The sequence below is a fragment of the Ptiloglossa arizonensis genome, chromosome 3 (assembly GCF_051014685.1).
Source record: "Ptiloglossa arizonensis isolate GNS036 chromosome 3, iyPtiAriz1_principal, whole genome shotgun sequence".
NCBI lineage: Eukaryota > Metazoa > Arthropoda > Insecta > Hymenoptera > Colletidae > Ptiloglossa > Ptiloglossa arizonensis.
The window spans coordinates 24,491,248-24,509,968 of NC_135050.1; the positions used below are offsets into that span (position 1 = coordinate 24,491,248).

Sequence of the window (18,721 nt, forward strand, 5' to 3'; positions counted from 1 at the left end):
TCCCACATTCTGGAATAACGTATTATTTTCAGATGAAAGTAAATTTAATATATTTAAATCAGATGGCAGAGTATTAGTTTGGAGAAAGCCAAATACGGAAATGGATCCACAACATTTACAAGCCACTGTGAAACATGGAGGAGGTGGAGTCATGGTATGGGGTTCCATTGCAGCGTCTGGGGTTGGCGAATTAGTATTCATAGATGAGATTATGGACAAATATGTATATTTAAATATATTAAAGGAAAACTTATTTAAAAGTGCTAATAAATTAAATCTCCCGCGTGATTTTTATTTTCAACAAGACCATGATCCAAAACATACTGCCTATATTGTACGACAATGGATCGTTTACAATACCGCACACACGTTAAATACCCCACCCCAGAGTCCAGACATGAATCCCATCGAACATGTTTGGAATGAATTAGAAAAAAGAATTAGAAAATATAATATAACAAACAAAAACCAATTAAAAGCTATTATTTTACAAGAATGGAACAATATAGAGCCGGATTTTACAAAAAAATTGGTAACTTCAATGCCAAAACGATTGAAGGAAGTTATCATGAGGAATGGAGGGCCAACCAAATATTAATTTTTAATTTCTAAGTACTTTCAATCATTTGTGCCAATACTTTTGTCCACGCTTAAAACGCTCAATAAATATGTTTTTGTTATTATTTCGCATATCACTTTATTTATATTACTGTTTCTGTTAAATAATAATCTAGAATAATAAATAAATAAATGTATTAAAAAATTTCTCCTTTTTATCAATTTGTTTCATAGTTATAAGCACTTGTATCAGAACAATGATGCTGTGCCAATACTTTTGTCCAGCACTGTATATATTTGGATTTAAATTTAACTTTAAGTTCGATGTCCCAAATTGAATCGAGTAACCACATTTTAAAAACGTCCCCTTTGATAATTAATTCCCTTTTCGAAACAATAGATTGGAAATCGATCCTATGGTTCTCCTTGGGGACTACCGTAACTATTTCGCGTACACTTTGGCGCACAGTCGGTTATTTTAAGCGACAATAGTCCCTGCCCCACCCTGGACATCTTTCTGGGGAACGATCGTTGCGATTTACCGCTTTCCTTAGTCGAGATCTGACCGTCTGTGACCAATTTTAGAAAAAGTGAGCGGCCGAGTAGCACATGCGCTCTCGCGGGCGACTCTCGTCCTTCCTTGGCACTCCTCCATGAAAAAGAACCTCTCGATAACCCGACAATGCGAAAAAGGACGATCGAACGATACACCGCACTGTTTCATAAGTTCTTATCTGGTATTTCTCTGCGAGAACCTCCTACGAATCGAATTTTCCACAAACTTCCATTAAAAATTAATTAATCGAGGAAGACGTCGGTTACGAATAATACCCGACGAATTGAAATAAAATTCTAACCTCTTTGAAACACCGAAACAGTGAACGGTACGATTGTATAAATTCTACAGTACGAAATTTATCCCTAGAGAAACGGGGAAAATTTGCAAAACTTTAGAATCGCCTTCCTCGATTCAAGTTATTGATTTTGACGTCGAGTGATATGTCACGTACCACATGACTATATACATATGTACATAGCTGTTTTATGGGTTTATTGAACTGCAAGGCCTTTTCATAGAAGTCGTCGGTTATTTTCGGTAATTTTATCATTTATCGAGTAGTGCTATTCAAGGATGTGGATAATGTTACTAATAATTCGTAATTTAACGAAAAACCCGAGGAATATTTTAACTATTTAGTAATCTTTGTAATTTATAATACAGATTACCGATTTTGTAGACAAATTTTCAGGAATGTACACGTAGGATATTATTTAAAATACGGTATATAATAATGTATTCATAGGTTATGTGTTACTGTGGTCGCTGTACGTATGTATGTAAATTGTGAATAGACGTACAGCAGTGCAATGTCTATTCTTAGCCAATGGGCAAGTTCAACGCCCATAAGCAATCGCGGTAGTTTTGCAACTAAGAATAAATGTCGCGTTGTTTTGCACTGCTCTGCTGAAGGCAAAATTTTGTGTACGTTTAAAGGACTCGTCGAGCTCTTTGTAAATTTGATAAAATTATCTAATATTTGCGACCGAACGCAGGGAAATATTTTGTACGTTTTGTCTATGAAAATATTTACGGTAACCTGTCATCGAAATAATTATTCTTTTATAATACGCATTTAAAATGTACCTGATTCATAATTTCCTATGCGGATACTTCGTTTCGATTGATACTACGAATTAGCATATTTCTGAAACAAACAATAAAATTTGCAAGGCCTACATTATCTGAAAAATTCACATACTGCGTGATACTACCACGCAACTTTCTCTCGAACATCTTTTCACACGCTCACGGCGAAATTCTGATGACAATCATTTCATGACACACTACGACGGGAAAGTTAATTTACAGCTATCTCGAGTTTACAATACCTAATAAAAATTTGGCCCTGATTCGTTTCATTATATTGTTGATTTCAATATGAGTATTACTCACGAATTCAATTCTGTGTACGAATAACATTCTGCGAATAACACAATGTGTGTTACGTTTCAGATTTTATCGTGATTAATATCTAATTACCTAATGAATAAAATACTATGATACAGCTTAAAAAATGACATCTTAACACGAACGTAGTGACTGCTAAAGTTGTATCAATTATACAACACGTAATGAGTTTCAGTAACCCGGCTCGTTAGTTACATTAAGTTGTTTACAAGGCCATGATCGTATATTATGCGTACGTTACAAAGGGCACGTATCTTGTTTCAATGTTACGCGATTCCTGACATAATCTACGCACAATGGAATTATTGCTATTCATTTTTTATAATAACAAAAGCAATAATAAAGCAAACCTGTCTAGATTTCTAAAATGCTTACGAATAACTGTTAAAACGTTCAGCCATGTTCGTCCATTAGTTTGCGCGTTACTGCAATGCATTGTAGGTTCGATTCACACCTTGAATAAATTAGTATGGCTATATTGCACCGTTCTAGTACGAGGGTTCTCTTACGAATCATTTGTTATCGAGCCAACGAACAGGTCATTGCATACCAATTTCCTCGCTATGCTTATCGAAATTTGTAAAATCAATAAAAGAAATGTCGCATGACAGAAACATAGTACTATATTTTACGAGTAGGGAACATGCGTGGTAGCGCTGGCGTGCTGCGGTCGAAAATCAGCCAATCAGAGGAAAGGGTGAGGTCACTAGTAACCAATGACTGTGCGTCGAAAGAGTCGATACTCAAGGATATAAAATCCCGTTGCAGGCGTCCCTCGCGCATTAATCGTTTGGAGTTCAGTCCGGCATTGTGTGTGGTTGATAGCAGTAGCTCCATTACTTGCTCTAACTATCGACTACCCAATTTCTACAAGAACGTAAAATACTCCTTCAGACTTCAAAATGGTAAGCAACGTAATACTCAAAAATTTGCGCGTGAAAACGGTACGGTTGTTAAGTTGTGCATGCTAATTGAAGAAGGTGGTTAGCTGGTGACGCTCGAACCGGCCGGCTCCGCCCTTTTCTTCGAGTCCCATTTAATTTCATCGTTACGATAGATAAAACGTTTTTGTTTCGAGACGAATTCTCGTATTCGTTCTTTTCGAAAGTAAATCGATTATGGAAAATATATTTATGTAAAATTATGGAAATTTAAAATTTCGTTGTTTCTCGCGTTTGGCGGGGGGCGGGGGAAAGTGCGCGTCGCTTTTTGCTGACACGATCGATATTTCAAGGAAACGTATCCTATCGAATATTCTCGTAAATTCGAATATTAATTTGAATATTACAGAACATACAAGTTGATATTATAAAGTTTTTAGTGTGATGCATTCTATACTTTTTACGATTTGTGAAAAATATTCTCAATAAGACCTATGCGGAATAGAAGTTTGAATGGAATAAAATACAGTTTGTTAAAATTTTATTAATTACATAAATTTAGAATGTCCATGAATATTTAAATTTCCGAAAGATTTTGTTAAACATTACTTACGTATAATTGTTTTTTTCTAGCGTGAATGTATCTCAATCCACGTTGGTCAAGCTGGTGTCCAGATTGGTAATGCCTGTTGGGAATTGTATTGCCTGGAACATGGCATTCAGCCCGATGGTCAGATGCCATCAGACAAAACCATTGGAGGAGGTGACGATAGTTTCAACACTTTCTTCAGTGAAACTGGTGCTGGAAAACATGTTCCCAGAGCTGTTTTCATTGACTTAGAGCCAACAGTAGTCGGTATGTAATTATTGCCAAGTTAATATTTTTTTTTTTCATTTAAAATTTTTTTCACCGTTTCTTTCGATGATTCACATTTTTGTTATAAAATTCTTTATTTTATAAATATTTCTCTTTCCAGATGAGGTTCGCACAGGCACCTATCGTCAGCTCTTCCATCCTGAACAATTGATTACTGGCAAAGAAGATGCAGCGAACAATTATGCTCGTGGTCACTACACAATTGGCAAGGAGATCGTTGACCTTGTTTTAGACCGCATTCGCAAGCTTGCCGATCAATGTACAGGACTCCAAGGTTTTCTAATCTTCCACTCCTTTGGAGGTGGTACCGGTTCTGGCTTTACATCTTTGTTGATGGAACGTCTTTCTGTGGATTATGGAAAGAAGTCTAAATTAGAGTTTGCTATTTACCCGGCACCGCAAGTCTCTACTGCTGTGGTTGAACCCTACAACTCTATTCTCACCACGCATACTACTCTAGAACATTCCGATTGTGCATTTATGGTCGACAATGAGGCCATTTACGATATCTGCCGCCGTAACTTGGATATCGAGAGACCAACGTACACAAACTTGAACAGACTGATCGGTCAAATCGTTTCTTCGATTACTGCCTCCCTTCGCTTCGACGGTGCTTTGAACGTTGATCTGACGGAATTCCAGACTAACTTAGTACCTTACCCAAGAATTCATTTCCCTCTGGTAACCTATGCACCAGTCATTTCTGCAGAGAAGGCTTATCACGAACAGCTTTCTGTTGCTGAAATAACGAATGCTTGTTTCGAGCCAGCTAATCAGATGGTTAAATGCGATCCTCGTCATGGAAAGTACATGGCCTGTTGTATGTTGTACAGAGGAGATGTTGTACCTAAGGATGTCAATGCAGCTATTGCAACTATCAAGACAAAGCGCACTATTCAATTCGTCGATTGGTGTCCAACTGGATTTAAAGTTGGTATTAACTATCAGCCTCCTACTGTCGTACCTGGTGGTGATCTTGCCAAAGTACAACGCGCTGTTTGCATGTTGTCCAACACCACTGCTATTGCGGAAGCTTGGGCTCGTCTTGACCATAAATTCGATTTGATGTACGCCAAGAGAGCATTCGTGCACTGGTACGTTGGTGAGGGTATGGAAGAAGGTGAGTTCTCCGAAGCACGTGAGGATCTTGCTGCTCTGGAGAAAGATTACGAGGAGGTCGGTATGGATTCCGCAGAAGGTGAAGGAGAGGGAGCCGAAGAATACTAAACTGACCGCCATTACAGTTTTTCAATGAGAAACAACATGAAATAAACGAGCGAATTTGCAAATGTTACCGTTTTATGTATGTTACCTGTCCTTTGTATAATTTTTCAATTATTTAATTATTTTTATCAATAGTTGATAGAATGATTCAACGGTTTTCAGTTAGTTTCTTTGATAATTTAAGATTATAAGATAAATACGAAAAAACTTCGACGGTACAATGTACGTTAATAATTAAAAAATTGTTGACCATTAAGTAAAGTATGATTACGATTAAAGTTTAAAAGTATTACGTCAATAAAGGTACTGAAGTTATTACGATAATATAGTTCTACTTTAATATTTATAATAATTGTTATTGCATATTTAATTTGTGTACTCGGTAACGTTTTCTTAATAAATTTATTAATTTTCAATAATACCAAAAAGTTACCGGTTTTTAAACAAAATATAAAACCATGCGTGATAATGGAATTCTAATATTGATTCATATACGTACGCGTAAAGATTGAATGACTATTAGGTATCAGAAAAGAATTGTATGTGGAAACTTAAGAACGCGGAAATTTGTGGTTTTGTACGTATTATCAATACTCAGCAGTCGGCAAACAAGTCGATATGAAGTTTACATTAAAATATTTATTTATTTTAAATACAATTTACGTAAAGTTTCTAAAAACAATATTATATACAATACAAAATCAAATTTTGCTACCAGATGTTATAGATGTTCTCACAAAAATAGAAACCTACCTGTTTTGAAATAAATACGAAAAGTATTGTAGAGAAAGACGCGCCACTTTCGTAATACACTTTATTTTTTGTTTGCTGTACTATTTTGTGCCGTAAAGTAACGCCTATTAACGTTGCATTCTTGAATTTTTCTTCGTTTTAGTCATACCGATCCCGTTCTGTCTGAATAGTTTGAACGTATCATCTCTAACAGTTCAACAGTCTCGATCGAAATACATTTCAAAAATAAGCGTACCCACATATGATAGGCACGCAACGCAGAGTACTTTGTCTAATAATTTGTTGCAGTCATTTGTGTTCTCTTTTTGTGAATGTAAGAATATCCCTTCTAATTCTGTTCTATCTTAGTTTATTACATGTCCGTTCGTTCTGCTTTACTCTAATAACAAGAATAGATATCTTACTGAGAATCCGCCATGAGCCGTAGCTCTTTACACTTCTCGCCAGCACGCATGCGCAGTACGACAGTGCACGTCGGTGCATATCGGTGTGCACAGTGGTGTGTAAGGCGGTATTTTGTTAACAAAAAAAAATTGGCGGCCTCGTTGCTTTAAAAATTGTGCAAATGTTACCGACAAGTAATTAATAGTGCGTCTAAATGAATTACCCATCTATTCAGGATCACAACGAGTAATATGAGTGAGTGAACGCAATATTACTTAAAGTTTTCAGTAACATTTCCCTTGAGAAAGAATGTAAAAACCATTGCTCGAATATCGATACAATATTACATCGATGCATCGAGACTGATTCATCGATGTATAATAAACATCGAATAAAATATGTTCGAAGTGTATTCGGACAAGTGGCTCGGGACAGGTGTATCGATATCCTTTGGTATATCGATATATTGTTTGCATACCTACTTGCAAGGCAAGAAGCTGGTGCCTTGGATGTATGCAGTGGAGTGCAGCCCCTCCAACTTGAGTTCTCGTTACAACGTTCTCCGGTTTCCTCAATCACGTTTTTTATCGTGTGCTGAATAATGCATTTAAAGTGAGACCATTTCAAAGAATGTTAACTTTATTTCATGACTACTTACGATAAGAATGAGTGAGTATTCCGGTGGGAGACACGAATGTTTTCAAATGACTTCGTAATTGTTGTGTGCTTATCTCGTAACTTAAGCCGCAGCCTATACGAGACTATTGTATTTCTGATAAAACTTAGGCACCTTACCACTGTATTTGAACGAAATGCATATGTACACAATGTATACACATTACAGCTCCAAATGTTGTACCTACACGTGTGTTCGACCAATGTATTTGAGATAACACAGGTTGAAGAAACTTTACGTCGTGTTGCGTCTAATACACTAGAATTGAATATTTTTTTCAATTTCGTAATTCGAAGAATGGTGTAATTTGTTTTAATAATTTTTCTCGCGTACATGGAGCATAGTGTGTTTTATTTGATAGATGAATTATGTGAAAAATACATTTGACAGTATTAAAGGAGCAAAAAGCATTTTTCTAAGTAACGCTCTTGAGGTTATATTCTTTTCTTTTGTTGCCTCTTTATGAATTTAAGAATGACTAATAATAAGTATATCCATTTTTATTTACTGATATAAATAAAAAACAATAATTAACAATACGTATGTATATTATTTTAAACTTAGTAGATTTTCCGTACTATCATTGTGGTATGTATAAAGTGATATTAAACTTCAAGGTAGACGAATAATTTGTAATTGTTAGTCATTATTATATATTTCAAATATATTCCTGTAATTAATATTATTGGTTCTATATTGTGCCTGTTGTATTTTTATACTTACAGTATATAATGTAAACATGTATATGAACATATGTGTTTCCTGTATGTTGTTTCGTGAACTTTCAACATTAAAGGTATATTAATATAATAGTGAAAATCTTGTATAAATTAAGTACACTTTAACAATTTTATATTGCTATGAAACAGTGTTATAACTTTCACTTGTGTTGCAACATACTTTTATTGCTGTGCAATAAATTGGTGTAATTATTTTTCTAACTAAAATTTCTTGTGTTACAGACCACTGCAAAGCCATGAAGATGAGCTTCTCCTTATCTTCGCTTCAGCCACTCGGCCATGGCTTAGAGAAACATGGTCAAGTGGGGATAGCGATAGAAAGACCATACAACAGTCTCACAAAAAAACGGTTTGTTTTAAACTTTACTTTTAGAATTAGTAAAGTAGTGATAAATAAGTGGTTATATCAACACGAAGAAACAAGGTAATTTTCATTTAATTTATAGAAAAGATCCAAAGCAATTTCCCAATCAGCGTTTGTGGACAAATCGTGAGGACGGTAAAGATGATTTCTGGGCAGCAATACGATCAAACTATGATTATATTATGGACACTAATTTGATAGACAGTTGTAAGGTACGTACGTAATAATATATACAATATAATCAGTTATGAAATATGCACTGTGCATATTATATATCAATTTATCTCTTATATTAATAGGAAGCTAATGGTGAATTAACATGGGATGAGACTGATGTAGCTACACAATCGTGGAGTTTAAAAGAAGTTAGTAGTCAATTTTCAGAGCTATATTCATGGCTAAGAGTTCTTCAGGAATTGGTTTATTCTAAGGAAGAAAATTTGTTAGACAAAAGTCTGCGTGCGGTATGTATTATTTAGATATATCAAACACATTTTAGTCTTTTTATATTGGATAGAAAATTACTCTTGTTATTATTAAATGATTAAGCATTAGAATATAATAGTTGCATAATGTGTATATCAGGCTCACATGGAGGAGCTGCGACGTAGGGCATATAGAAGAAAGTTATTTAACGAACAAGCTGCAAAATTAGTGTCACGTGCCCCTGCTTTGAAAGATGAAGTAGCGTGGCGTGTTGACCATTTGAATGCAAAATGGGAATTAGTCGAACAAATTATGGCACCTGTTGAGCGACCTGTATCCAATCAACAGGATATATCAGCAGGTAATTTATTTTATCGCTAACAAAATTCTGATATTCTAAATAATATTTTATAAATATATGGTTGTTGTTAGATACATTGGCTTTGTACGTCAAATGATTTGAAATGGAAACATTGCATTACAGATTTCGAACACGAAGTGAAATGTTTGAGGAAATGGCTTCGTGAAATGGAGTCTCACCTTCAACCTTTGAGTTTTCATATAGATTGGACTTTAGCAGAACTTGAGGAAAAAGCAGTGGAGCATATGGTAAGTCATATAAGAAAACAATTTTTTGTAGAACTTAGAAAATTTATTTAGTACGAAGAAATATATTTATAGTAGTATACGTAGAGATTTATTTGAATTTTGATTGTCTTCTGGAATATTTCACAATCATTAAGATTGGAAATATTAAGAAAACGTTTAGTAAATTACACGATACATTACATAACCGTAGATTTATGTACTTGGTACGAAATCGGTTGGAAATGAAATTGAGTAAAAGGTAACGCGAGAGTCGTGTTAAATTTGAAAAAAGTGTTACGAATGTACCTCGAAAAATGATGTACAAATAATGCCGTGTATTTATTCGCTTAACCAATTATTAATACAACGAATCGATACTATAAATATGTGCTTTCCGTTTACAAAGCCGGATATACCTCTTTATTGTTAACGGAAACGGCCGACAGTTGACACTTAAGCAGACGTACAGGATGAATGCTAGTAATAGTAAATAATTACGTTTAGCATGCTTGGAATATACGTAACTGGTACAGATCTATCAAAGCAATTCAAGAAAGCAAATGAAATTCACTTTTAAAGTAAGTGTAACTTTTAGATGATTAGTCGCTAATACCTGTGATTTTCGTTGCGTTTTCTTTCGCTGGATACCGAGGACAGTAGAGTAAGTTTATATTTTCGTCGAGACGAGACGGTACAACGCACGTTCAGTTTCAGCACGATTGTCTTTCTACTCCTTGTTGTGTGATCAGGTGGGCGTCGAGAACCCGACTCGTTCGTGTTGGTTCCGTATCTTTCTACCAAGTTCTCCATCTTCTTCTGTCTCTCCTTCCCTCCCTCCTTAATTGCATCTCGACACAAAACATGATACGTACCGGGCTTCAGAATCATATGCATAACTATAGTATTGCATGCTATAATACGATCGTGTTTTAAGCATATCTGTTTTCGACATTTTCTTACGTTGTACGTTTTACAGGGAACATGTTGACGTAGTTTTCGCATTTTGGATTTTGAAAACAAATTTTCGACGAATTTATGTTTCTCTGACTATGATTTTAAAATATGTGAGGTATTGCAATGGTTTACAGTACACGAGATATTTATTAAAGATCTTCCAAAAATTGATTATATTTTTCAATTGATCGGTAAGAATGATTCAACGTGCACATTTTCTGAAAAAGAAAAAAAAAATGAAATAAATTGTATCGTTTAAACAAGTGAAATTAAGCTACGTTAGTGTGACATTAATTACTATAATAATACTTTATAGACAGTACAAAGAGAAAAATAATTATTCACGATTGATTAAATATTGATGTATCGGACATGTTACATGTTACTTTACGTTAGGTAACCCGTAATTTCATAGATGGACGATTCCGTAACGGAGTTATTTATCGAATTTTTCCTTTTACTAAATTACAACGTACTTGTTACGTGCGTACGACTATTAAAACGATTACACTTCGTGCGATCTGACTATTTGTAGTATCAGTTGGTATATCGATCGTAGAAAATTATTGAAAGTTTTAATTGCAAATGAAGAAGTGCAAATTTAGTATTTTAGATATCGTTTGTCTAACTTAGTCGTTTGAAAATATTTTGTAAAAAGAAAAGATGGATCGTTAATTAATTCACGCTACAAAGCATTATAAAATTTTACACAAGATATTGTTAACGATATTTGGACACTTGTGATTTATATTAGTTTATTCACTATTTGTTCCTCGTACGGTTCCACGCAGTGCGCGTAGAAAATGTTTCTAGATAAAAATACAACTGTATCGAGTTGTAGACTTGGCAAATATTAACAGTTTTATTTCATATTTATCATTTGTTACATGAAGAGTTGAATTAAATTTCACCTCATTTCCATTAACTTAGAAGTAGCTTGTGCTTAGCAATTCTAATAATGAGGGTAATGAGTAAAAGTTTCCTTTTTTCTTCCAAGATTTTATCAACGTTACAACGCGTTATGTGACAAGTAGTTTTATAAATATTTTTTTCTTTAAACACTTTCCAGAAGTAAAATCTATGTAAAATCGAGTTTGATTCACGACAAAAAAGTATTCAATTATCTGTTATATTTAATCAGCGTTTACGTTAACTTCCATCAAAATTAATGTCAATAAAAATTTCACAATTTTTTTCATTAGCACATCTGCTTGCTAGTTATTTTTCAATATTAATAATTACGTAAATACGTACATTTTGTAAATGTAGCTTCGTACGAAATTCGTTTGTCTAAATTAATAAAGATTTTTAATTATATAATTAACGTTTAGTTGATATTCGGATCTTTTAAGAAATTTTGGTATCGGTTCAGCGTTAAATCGACAGTCGATAAAAACGAGCGGAAGCTTCACCCGAATAATTTAATTTTAGCACTCTAAGCTGCTGCGAATATATTTGTTTACACCTAGTTCGTTGCTCTCTATCAAAACCATATGGTACGCGTGTTTGTTTTAAGCGAATTTCGACGTCATTGATCGAGAATTCTAAAACTCGACCACATTATCGTGTCGAACATTACACGTTTTATAGTTATTTTATAAATCGATTCCGAGTTTCGGAGTGTAAAAAATAGTGAAGATTAAAACGTGATCTGGACGAAGTTCTCGGTTGCGCAATCTCTTCGTGGTGTTACAGTGAGAGTCGTTAACCAGCTCGATCTTGAGCCCTAGTTTAACTTTTCAACCCTAAAAGAGAGTTAAGTTAACATTCAATTAGTTTGTATGTAAGTTTAAATATCACAAACACTTCCTGCTTATTTATTATAAGAAAAAGTGAAACGAGATAAACCAGAGCATAGCAAGAAGTTTCTCCAGTCTGAACTTGAAAACTATTAGGTTGTCGAGTAAGTTATTTATATTTTATTTCGAATATTAAACATAATTTTCGTCGGAGTAAAGATTTTTTAAACGAAATACGTGCTATACATTTCCATAAGATTTTGTCGACGTGATACCGTATGAAAATAATTTTTTTCTATTAGAAATGAAAAACACGAGAGTTCGTTTTGTTCAAATATTAAAAATTTCTATTACATTCGCACGTGTTTCGAATTTTCATCAGAACGGATCGAATCGATGGAAATAAACGTCGAATTTCCAATTCCGGTAATTTTACAAAAATTTTCATTCCGATACAACTGATAATAATTTAATCGAAACAACGACGAAGTAATATCCGCTGCGTTTCGTAATCGAAAAATTCAAATTGAATTCGTTAAAGTCGAGATTATTCCATTTGTTAATTGTCTGGTAGAGAGTTTCTTTTTTTCTTTATCGCGGTAACAAATTCGATTATCTAAACACGTGTGCACGCTAATTAAATTTAACGAAACAAATTCATTGTTCGGTTGTAGCACCGTAAACGGGAGATTTTTCCAACCTTATCGTTACTCGGCGTTTAAACGTAATAATTCCACATTCGCGTGTTTACATTTATCATTACATCTATCGTTACTACGCGTGGTAAAGTGATTAATTTCTCGTACTCACGGTTCCCTGATTTAACGGAAAATAAAACGATAGTCGCCGTTAAGGCGTCACAAGCTGAACGCCTGATACCAACGAGTGAAAAAATAGTGCAACGACAGGGGTATAATAATGATCTATGCACGTGTACGCGTAATTTATATCGTATCTTGTATCGTTGCACGTTGTACGTCAGTCGTGTTATTGCAGTTGTTCGATCTACAAGGATTTCAGTCCACTAATGAAGATTGATGGCGATGCTCGCGTTAATCAATGAGTATACGTGACATTTGACTCTTCGTTGGAAGACGTTCAGTGTTGCCTGGCGTGTTCCTACGGAATGTAAATTTCATTGAAAACTGATACGGAGTTGAGCTTAGAGTTTCCTCGAACGGTACGTGCGTCGTACTCGTGTAAAGGTGTACAATAATGTTAATTACGTTACTCGCGGTGTATCGGTATCGGTTACGTTAGCGGTAGTGGACTTTTACGGTACGAGCAAAATTAAGTGGCCGCTCGTGGTCGCTACGCCGCTACCCCCACCCTGACGCTCAGTTACCCCCACCACTACTCCGTTCGTCCCTTCGCGTAGACCCGCAGCCGCTCTCTGTACCTTGAGCAGGAAAACGGTTCGTTTTATACTTCGTCCTCTGTACTTTCGGTTCAAATAAAAAATTTCTAATCTTTAATTCGAGGGCGTATATATACGACCTCGAATTATAATTTTTGTAAAATTACCGGGATTGGAAATTCGACGTTTATTTCCATCGATTCGATCCGTTCTGATGAAAATTCGAAACACGTATCGAATGTATGTAAAATTTTTAATGTTCGAACAAAACGAACTCTCGTGTTTTTCATTTCTAAAAGAAAAAAATTATTTTCATACGGTATCACGTCGACAAAATCATATTCGTATATGAAGAGCGTATATATACGGTCTGGAAAAGTGGTCGCTGCAGTACGAAGAGCGTATATATACGTTCATACAATATATACCTTTATTTCATACTTTACACGAGATACTTTTGTTAATATTGTGTTTGACTTTAAATACCTTAGTAATTTCGTTATATCGTATTAAAAAATATTATACGAGCATTATAATAAAATATATAAAAAAATTAATTATGATTGTAAAGTTTTATATTTGATAAAGTAAAACGCTATTTCGGTGTATTGAAAAATGGATCACGTTTCTCGATATTCAACCTGGAAACTTGAAAGGGCAAATTGACTCGACTTTATTTATTTCTGATGTGTTAGGAATCGTTGGATTAATAATAAAGATCGAATATCTTCGAAAATATCCGGGTAATTATCGGTACGTTAACATCGTACGCGCATCACGAATCGTTCGCACGGTTATTAAATATTATTACTTGTATCTACATACATCGCTGAACATTTTTCGCATAAATTTTTACGCGAATTAGTGATTGTGCCCATTATAATTACGATAACGGCGATAATTTCACTTCCTTGATGATTAAAATCCATTAAGGAAACATTTTACTTCTATTCTTCAATGAACTCGAGATACATCGAACCGGTGAATTTTGCGCGAAATTTCTACTCTTACGATCGCGGGAGAATGGAAATTTATTACATTCAAATTTCATCCACCGTTCTCGATTACGAAAACGGTAACGAAACATTATCCGTTCTACTGATTTTCAAATTTATTTCTGACGAACAATTTACATATTGTTACCTTCCGTTGTTACTCGATAACCAAGGCTGTAACGATACGCGAAATTGTTCGGTTGCCTCGAACGCGTTCGTTTCAATGAAAATACCATTGCTCGTTTGTTTTCGCGCGGTATGGAAAAACTTTTCCTTTCTTCGGTGATCGATCGCTGTTATCTCGTCGTTGATCTTTCAACCTTTCCGCGCGTAGCATAAATTACAATACCCTATCGGGTCGAAGAACCAATATTACATTATTATTTACACGCGTCGTTGAAAGGTTTATGCAACGCGCGTTGGTGATTCTTGTTTTATTAAACTCTAAATTGTACGTTCGTTTGCATTTAAACGACGCGAAAGAGCTATTATTACAGATAGTCATCGGTATCCCATAAATCCTTACGCGCAGGATATTTGTTTTTAAAGGATTGTGTGGAACAGATATATTCATCGATTTTATTCCTCCGTGTGTGTGTGTGTTTGTGTAAATCACTTCTGAAAAAAGTGTCCGCGATTTATGTATCCCGGTCGTTGCGGTTTATCATTAACGTAGTTTGTGCTTAATATTTTTATTCGAACGTCTTCGAAAACGTACCAAGTGTTTCGTGTTTAGTTTTAATCAGTCACGATATCGAAGTGTTAAATTAAGACGAGAGATTACTTCGAAGAGTTTATTGTTTAAATTAGCAGTCGGTGCAAATTATTCGGGATCAAATTTTCGTTTTCAATATTTTATCGCGTCGAAACGGACACTGTTTAAACAAGATCGTAGAAAAAGAATCGATAACGTGTTCTTTCGTCAATCGATCGAATTGTATTTACTAAATGGCGAATTAAATTTTCATATCTTCGCGATAATTTTCCAAAATGGTCGATTAGAGTTTCCACGTCGATACAGCTCGCGATTAGTATTATTTTACATCGCGATTCGGTTAAAGGGACGTTGTTGCGAGAAATCGAGAGATTCGGTGAGTTATTAACCTATTGGAAGTCGGTAGGATTATTTGTCTCGCTATGTAAATAGAATGTTAGGTCGTATTGATGCTTCACTGGAGTCGTGCTGCAAGCCAAAGGATTGAGTTTCCCCATGCGATACTCATTCCGCGATATGCAATCGTGATACTTGTCTTGGAGTTATTTCTATTTCCTACACCCTGAAACTGATACGAAACTTTGTATAGAAAAATACATTGCGACATTGAAACTCGTTCTAGCACGCTAAGTTTGGGGATACAGTTAGGAAATATGTTCCCAAGATCCAGCTGGGTATGGCGACTTCGTATGGCGATTGTGGTTGATCATTTTTAACGGTGGTCGAGTGTTAGCCACAGTTACACGAGCGTTCGATTGAACTTCGTGAAAATTACTCGTTAAAGGACGAAACGGTGAAAAAGAAATCGAGGAGGACGGGCAATAATTCCAGTAAATTCGAAGAAAGTGAATTCATTTTTCTTTTTTATTTGTATATCTCGGAGGACATTTATTTCTGAACGAAGAAATGGAATATTGTTTCTACTAGTGCAAAAATTTTAGTAAATTCAAAGAAAGTGAATTAATTTTTCTTTTTAATTTTTACGTTTCGAACGACATTTATTCTTGAACGAAAAAATGGAATATTGTTTCCACTAGTGCAAAAATTCTAATAAATTCGAAGAAAGTGAATTAATTTTTCTTTTTAATTTGTATATCTCGAAGGACATCTATTCTTGAACGAAAAAATAGAATATCGTTTCCACTAGTGCAAAGATTCTAATAAATTCGAAGAAAGTGAATTAATTTTTCTTTTTTATTTGTATATCTCGAAGGACATCTATTCTTGAACGAAAAAATAGAATATCGTTTCCACTAGTGCAAAAATTTTAGTAAACTCGAAGAAAGTGAATTGATTTTTCTTTTTAATTTGTACATCTATTTTGTACGTCTTATTCGACATTTATTGCCGAACGAAGAAATAAAAGATCGTTTCCATTAGGTACTAATAGAAAATCTGAATTTTTGTCTTCTCTGCTCGAGAAGACTGTAAAACGAACGGACCAGTAATCGTAATCGAAGTACTTATGTTTCTTGATCTATCATCGTGACAGTCTAAGCAAGAAAACTGATGATAATAATATACCACCGTACAGGAAATTAAGTTTCAGTCACACGTGTTTTATGACTTATACGAAAGCATAATATAACGGCTTGGCTAGCGGTGATTTTAATTGATATAAGATTCAGCCTTACACATTGTGTACGGAACGAATAGATGTAGAAAAAAAAAATGGCCTTGTAACACAAGAGGTAGTGTCTTCGTTCTTACGTGTAGAGTAATCATTGAATGGGTGTTACGTAACGAAAATTTGGCCTTTTGTAAAGAGAATCGTCCAATGAACCTTTCCTCCGACCAAGTGTTGCCATGATTTACCGTAAAGAAAGCTTTGAAAGATCCTAGAATATTTTTCTAGGTAATTAAACCATTAAAACTAGTCAATTATTGAATCGTCACGTACGAAATGGCTGGGTAAAACTTTGCAATAATGTAATACGTTGGTCAAAGTGTATAGAATCTAATGAGTTATATTTTGATTAATAAATATTGCGTTTAATAGAACTACAAATATCCAGAGTTTTACTAACAATTCGGTCATTTTTACTTCTTTCGATACAGCTACAAATGTCGAAAGTTTGATCAAAAATTTGCCCTTTTTGTTCACAATAATCGAATATTTTTTAAATAAACTACAAATACCAAAGTTTTATTACCAATTCGTACTTTATCAACTTAATATTTCTTTCGACACAACTACAAATACTGAAAGTTTCATTAACAATTTAGCCTCTTCGTCCACAACAATCTAATATTTTTCAAATACAGTCACAAGTGCCAAAGTTTTATCAACAATTTGACCTCTTGATCCACAACAATCTAATATTTTTTTAACTTACAACTACAAGTTCTCCAAATTTTAACAACAATTTGGCCTCTTCGTCCACAACAATCAAATACTTTTCAAATACAACAACAAATGTCAAAATTTTTATCAATAATTTGGCTCCTTGGTCCACAACCATCTAAAATTTTTTTAACTTACAACTACAAATTCTCCAAATTTTAACAACAATTTGACCCCTTCGTCCACAACAATCAAATATTTTTCAAACACAACAACAAATGTCAAAAGTTTTATCAATAATTTTACCCCTTGGTCCACAACAATCTAATATTTTTTTAACTTACAACTACAAATATTCAAAGTTTTATTAACAATTTAGCCTCTTTCTCCACAACAATCAAATACTTTTCAAATACAACAACAAATGTCAAAATCTTTATCAATAATTTGACCTCTTGATCCACAACAATCTAAAATTGTTTTAACTTACAACTACAAATATTCCAAGTTTTATTAACAATTTAGCCTCTTCGTCCGCAACAATCTAATATTTTTCAAATATAATCACAAGTGCCAAAGTTTTATCAACAATTTAGCCCCTTGGTCCACAATAATCTAAAATTCTTTTAACTTACAACTATAAATGTTCAAAATTTTAACAACAAGTTGAACCCTTCGTCCACAACAATCAAATATTTTTCAAACACAACAACAAATGTCAAAAGTTTTATCAATAATTTGACCTCTTCGTCCACAACAATCAAATACTTTTCAAACACAACAACAAATGTCAAAATTTTTATCAATAATTTTACCCCTTTGTCCACAATGATCCAAAATTTTTTTAAAAATAAAATTACAAATACCAAACCTTTATCACCGATTCGATGATCCAGTCAACGACCGAATATATCCCCTTATCAAAATTATGCTACGCTCTCGTGTCTGGTGGCTCCGTGAAAATCGTATTTCGTGTTGTGCAACGGTACGGGATCGCGGCACGCGTTACTCCAATTTCCGCGCGCTATGAGAGATGATCGAGACGCGTCACGAGCAACGGTATTCGCTACATCTGGAGCAAGTCGCGTCTAATTGTTTACCGAGAAGCGGTGAAGTGTCCGCAGGGTGAATCGTCTCGGCGCTGGGTACCGCTACCTTGGGAGCAGAATTGTTACGTAGCTTCCAGCTACTGGGTCACTATCACCGAAACGCGCTCGCTCACCGATTTAACCTGTTC

General features: G+C 34.6%; 3 protein-coding genes across 9 annotated transcripts in view; 2 read left to right on the forward strand and 1 right to left on the reverse strand.

The window, feature by feature from the left end:
• Positions 1-3,284: 3,284 nt before the first annotated feature.
• On the forward strand, positions 3,285-5,574 carry LOC143144594 (tubulin alpha-1 chain). Its single transcript, XM_076307174.1, has 3 exons — positions 3,285-3,432; positions 4,042-4,264; positions 4,386-5,574. The coding sequence occupies exons 1-3, from the start codon at positions 3,430-3,432 to the stop codon at positions 5,510-5,512; spliced, it is 1,353 nt and encodes a 450-aa protein (XP_076163289.1). The 5' UTR covers positions 3,285-3,429; the 3' UTR covers positions 5,513-5,574.
• A 138-nt stretch (positions 5,575-5,712) lies between these two features.
• Positions 5,713-18,721, forward strand: part of LOC143144593 (uncharacterized) — a 259,819-nt gene continuing 246,810 nt past the window's right edge. The window contains exons 1-6 of one of the 5 annotated variants that reach the window (XM_076307173.1): positions 5,713-7,560; positions 8,285-8,411; positions 8,509-8,638; positions 8,726-8,890; positions 9,012-9,213; positions 9,337-9,461. In XM_076307173.1, the coding sequence (XP_076163288.1) occupies positions 7,341-7,560; positions 8,285-8,411; positions 8,509-8,638; positions 8,726-8,890; positions 9,012-9,213; positions 9,337-9,461 (969 nt within the window). In that variant the 5' untranslated portion in view covers positions 5,713-7,340. Of the gene's footprint in view, positions 7,561-7,737; positions 7,756-8,047; positions 8,119-8,284; positions 8,412-8,508; positions 8,639-8,725; positions 8,891-9,011; positions 9,214-9,336; positions 9,462-18,721 lie in introns of those variants that run through there. The other 4 variants (XM_076307170.1, XM_076307169.1, XM_076307172.1 and 1 more) reach the window with 4 other exon arrangements.
• The window catches only part of LOC143144595 (uncharacterized), a 32,468-nt gene continuing 20,887 nt past the window's right edge, over positions 7,141-18,721 (reverse strand). For 2 of the 3 annotated variants that reach the window (XM_076307175.1, XM_076307176.1), the window contains exons 2-3: positions 10,054-10,612; positions 9,689-9,975 (exon numbers count right to left, since the gene is read on the reverse strand). In XM_076307175.1, coding sequence (XP_076163290.1) covers positions 9,918-9,975; positions 10,054-10,442 — 447 coding nt within the window. In that variant the 5' untranslated portion in view covers positions 10,443-10,612 and the 3' untranslated portion in view covers positions 9,689-9,917. Of the gene's footprint in view, positions 7,241-9,688; positions 9,976-10,053; positions 10,613-18,721 lie in introns of those variants that run through there. The other variant, XM_076307178.1, reaches the window with a different exon arrangement.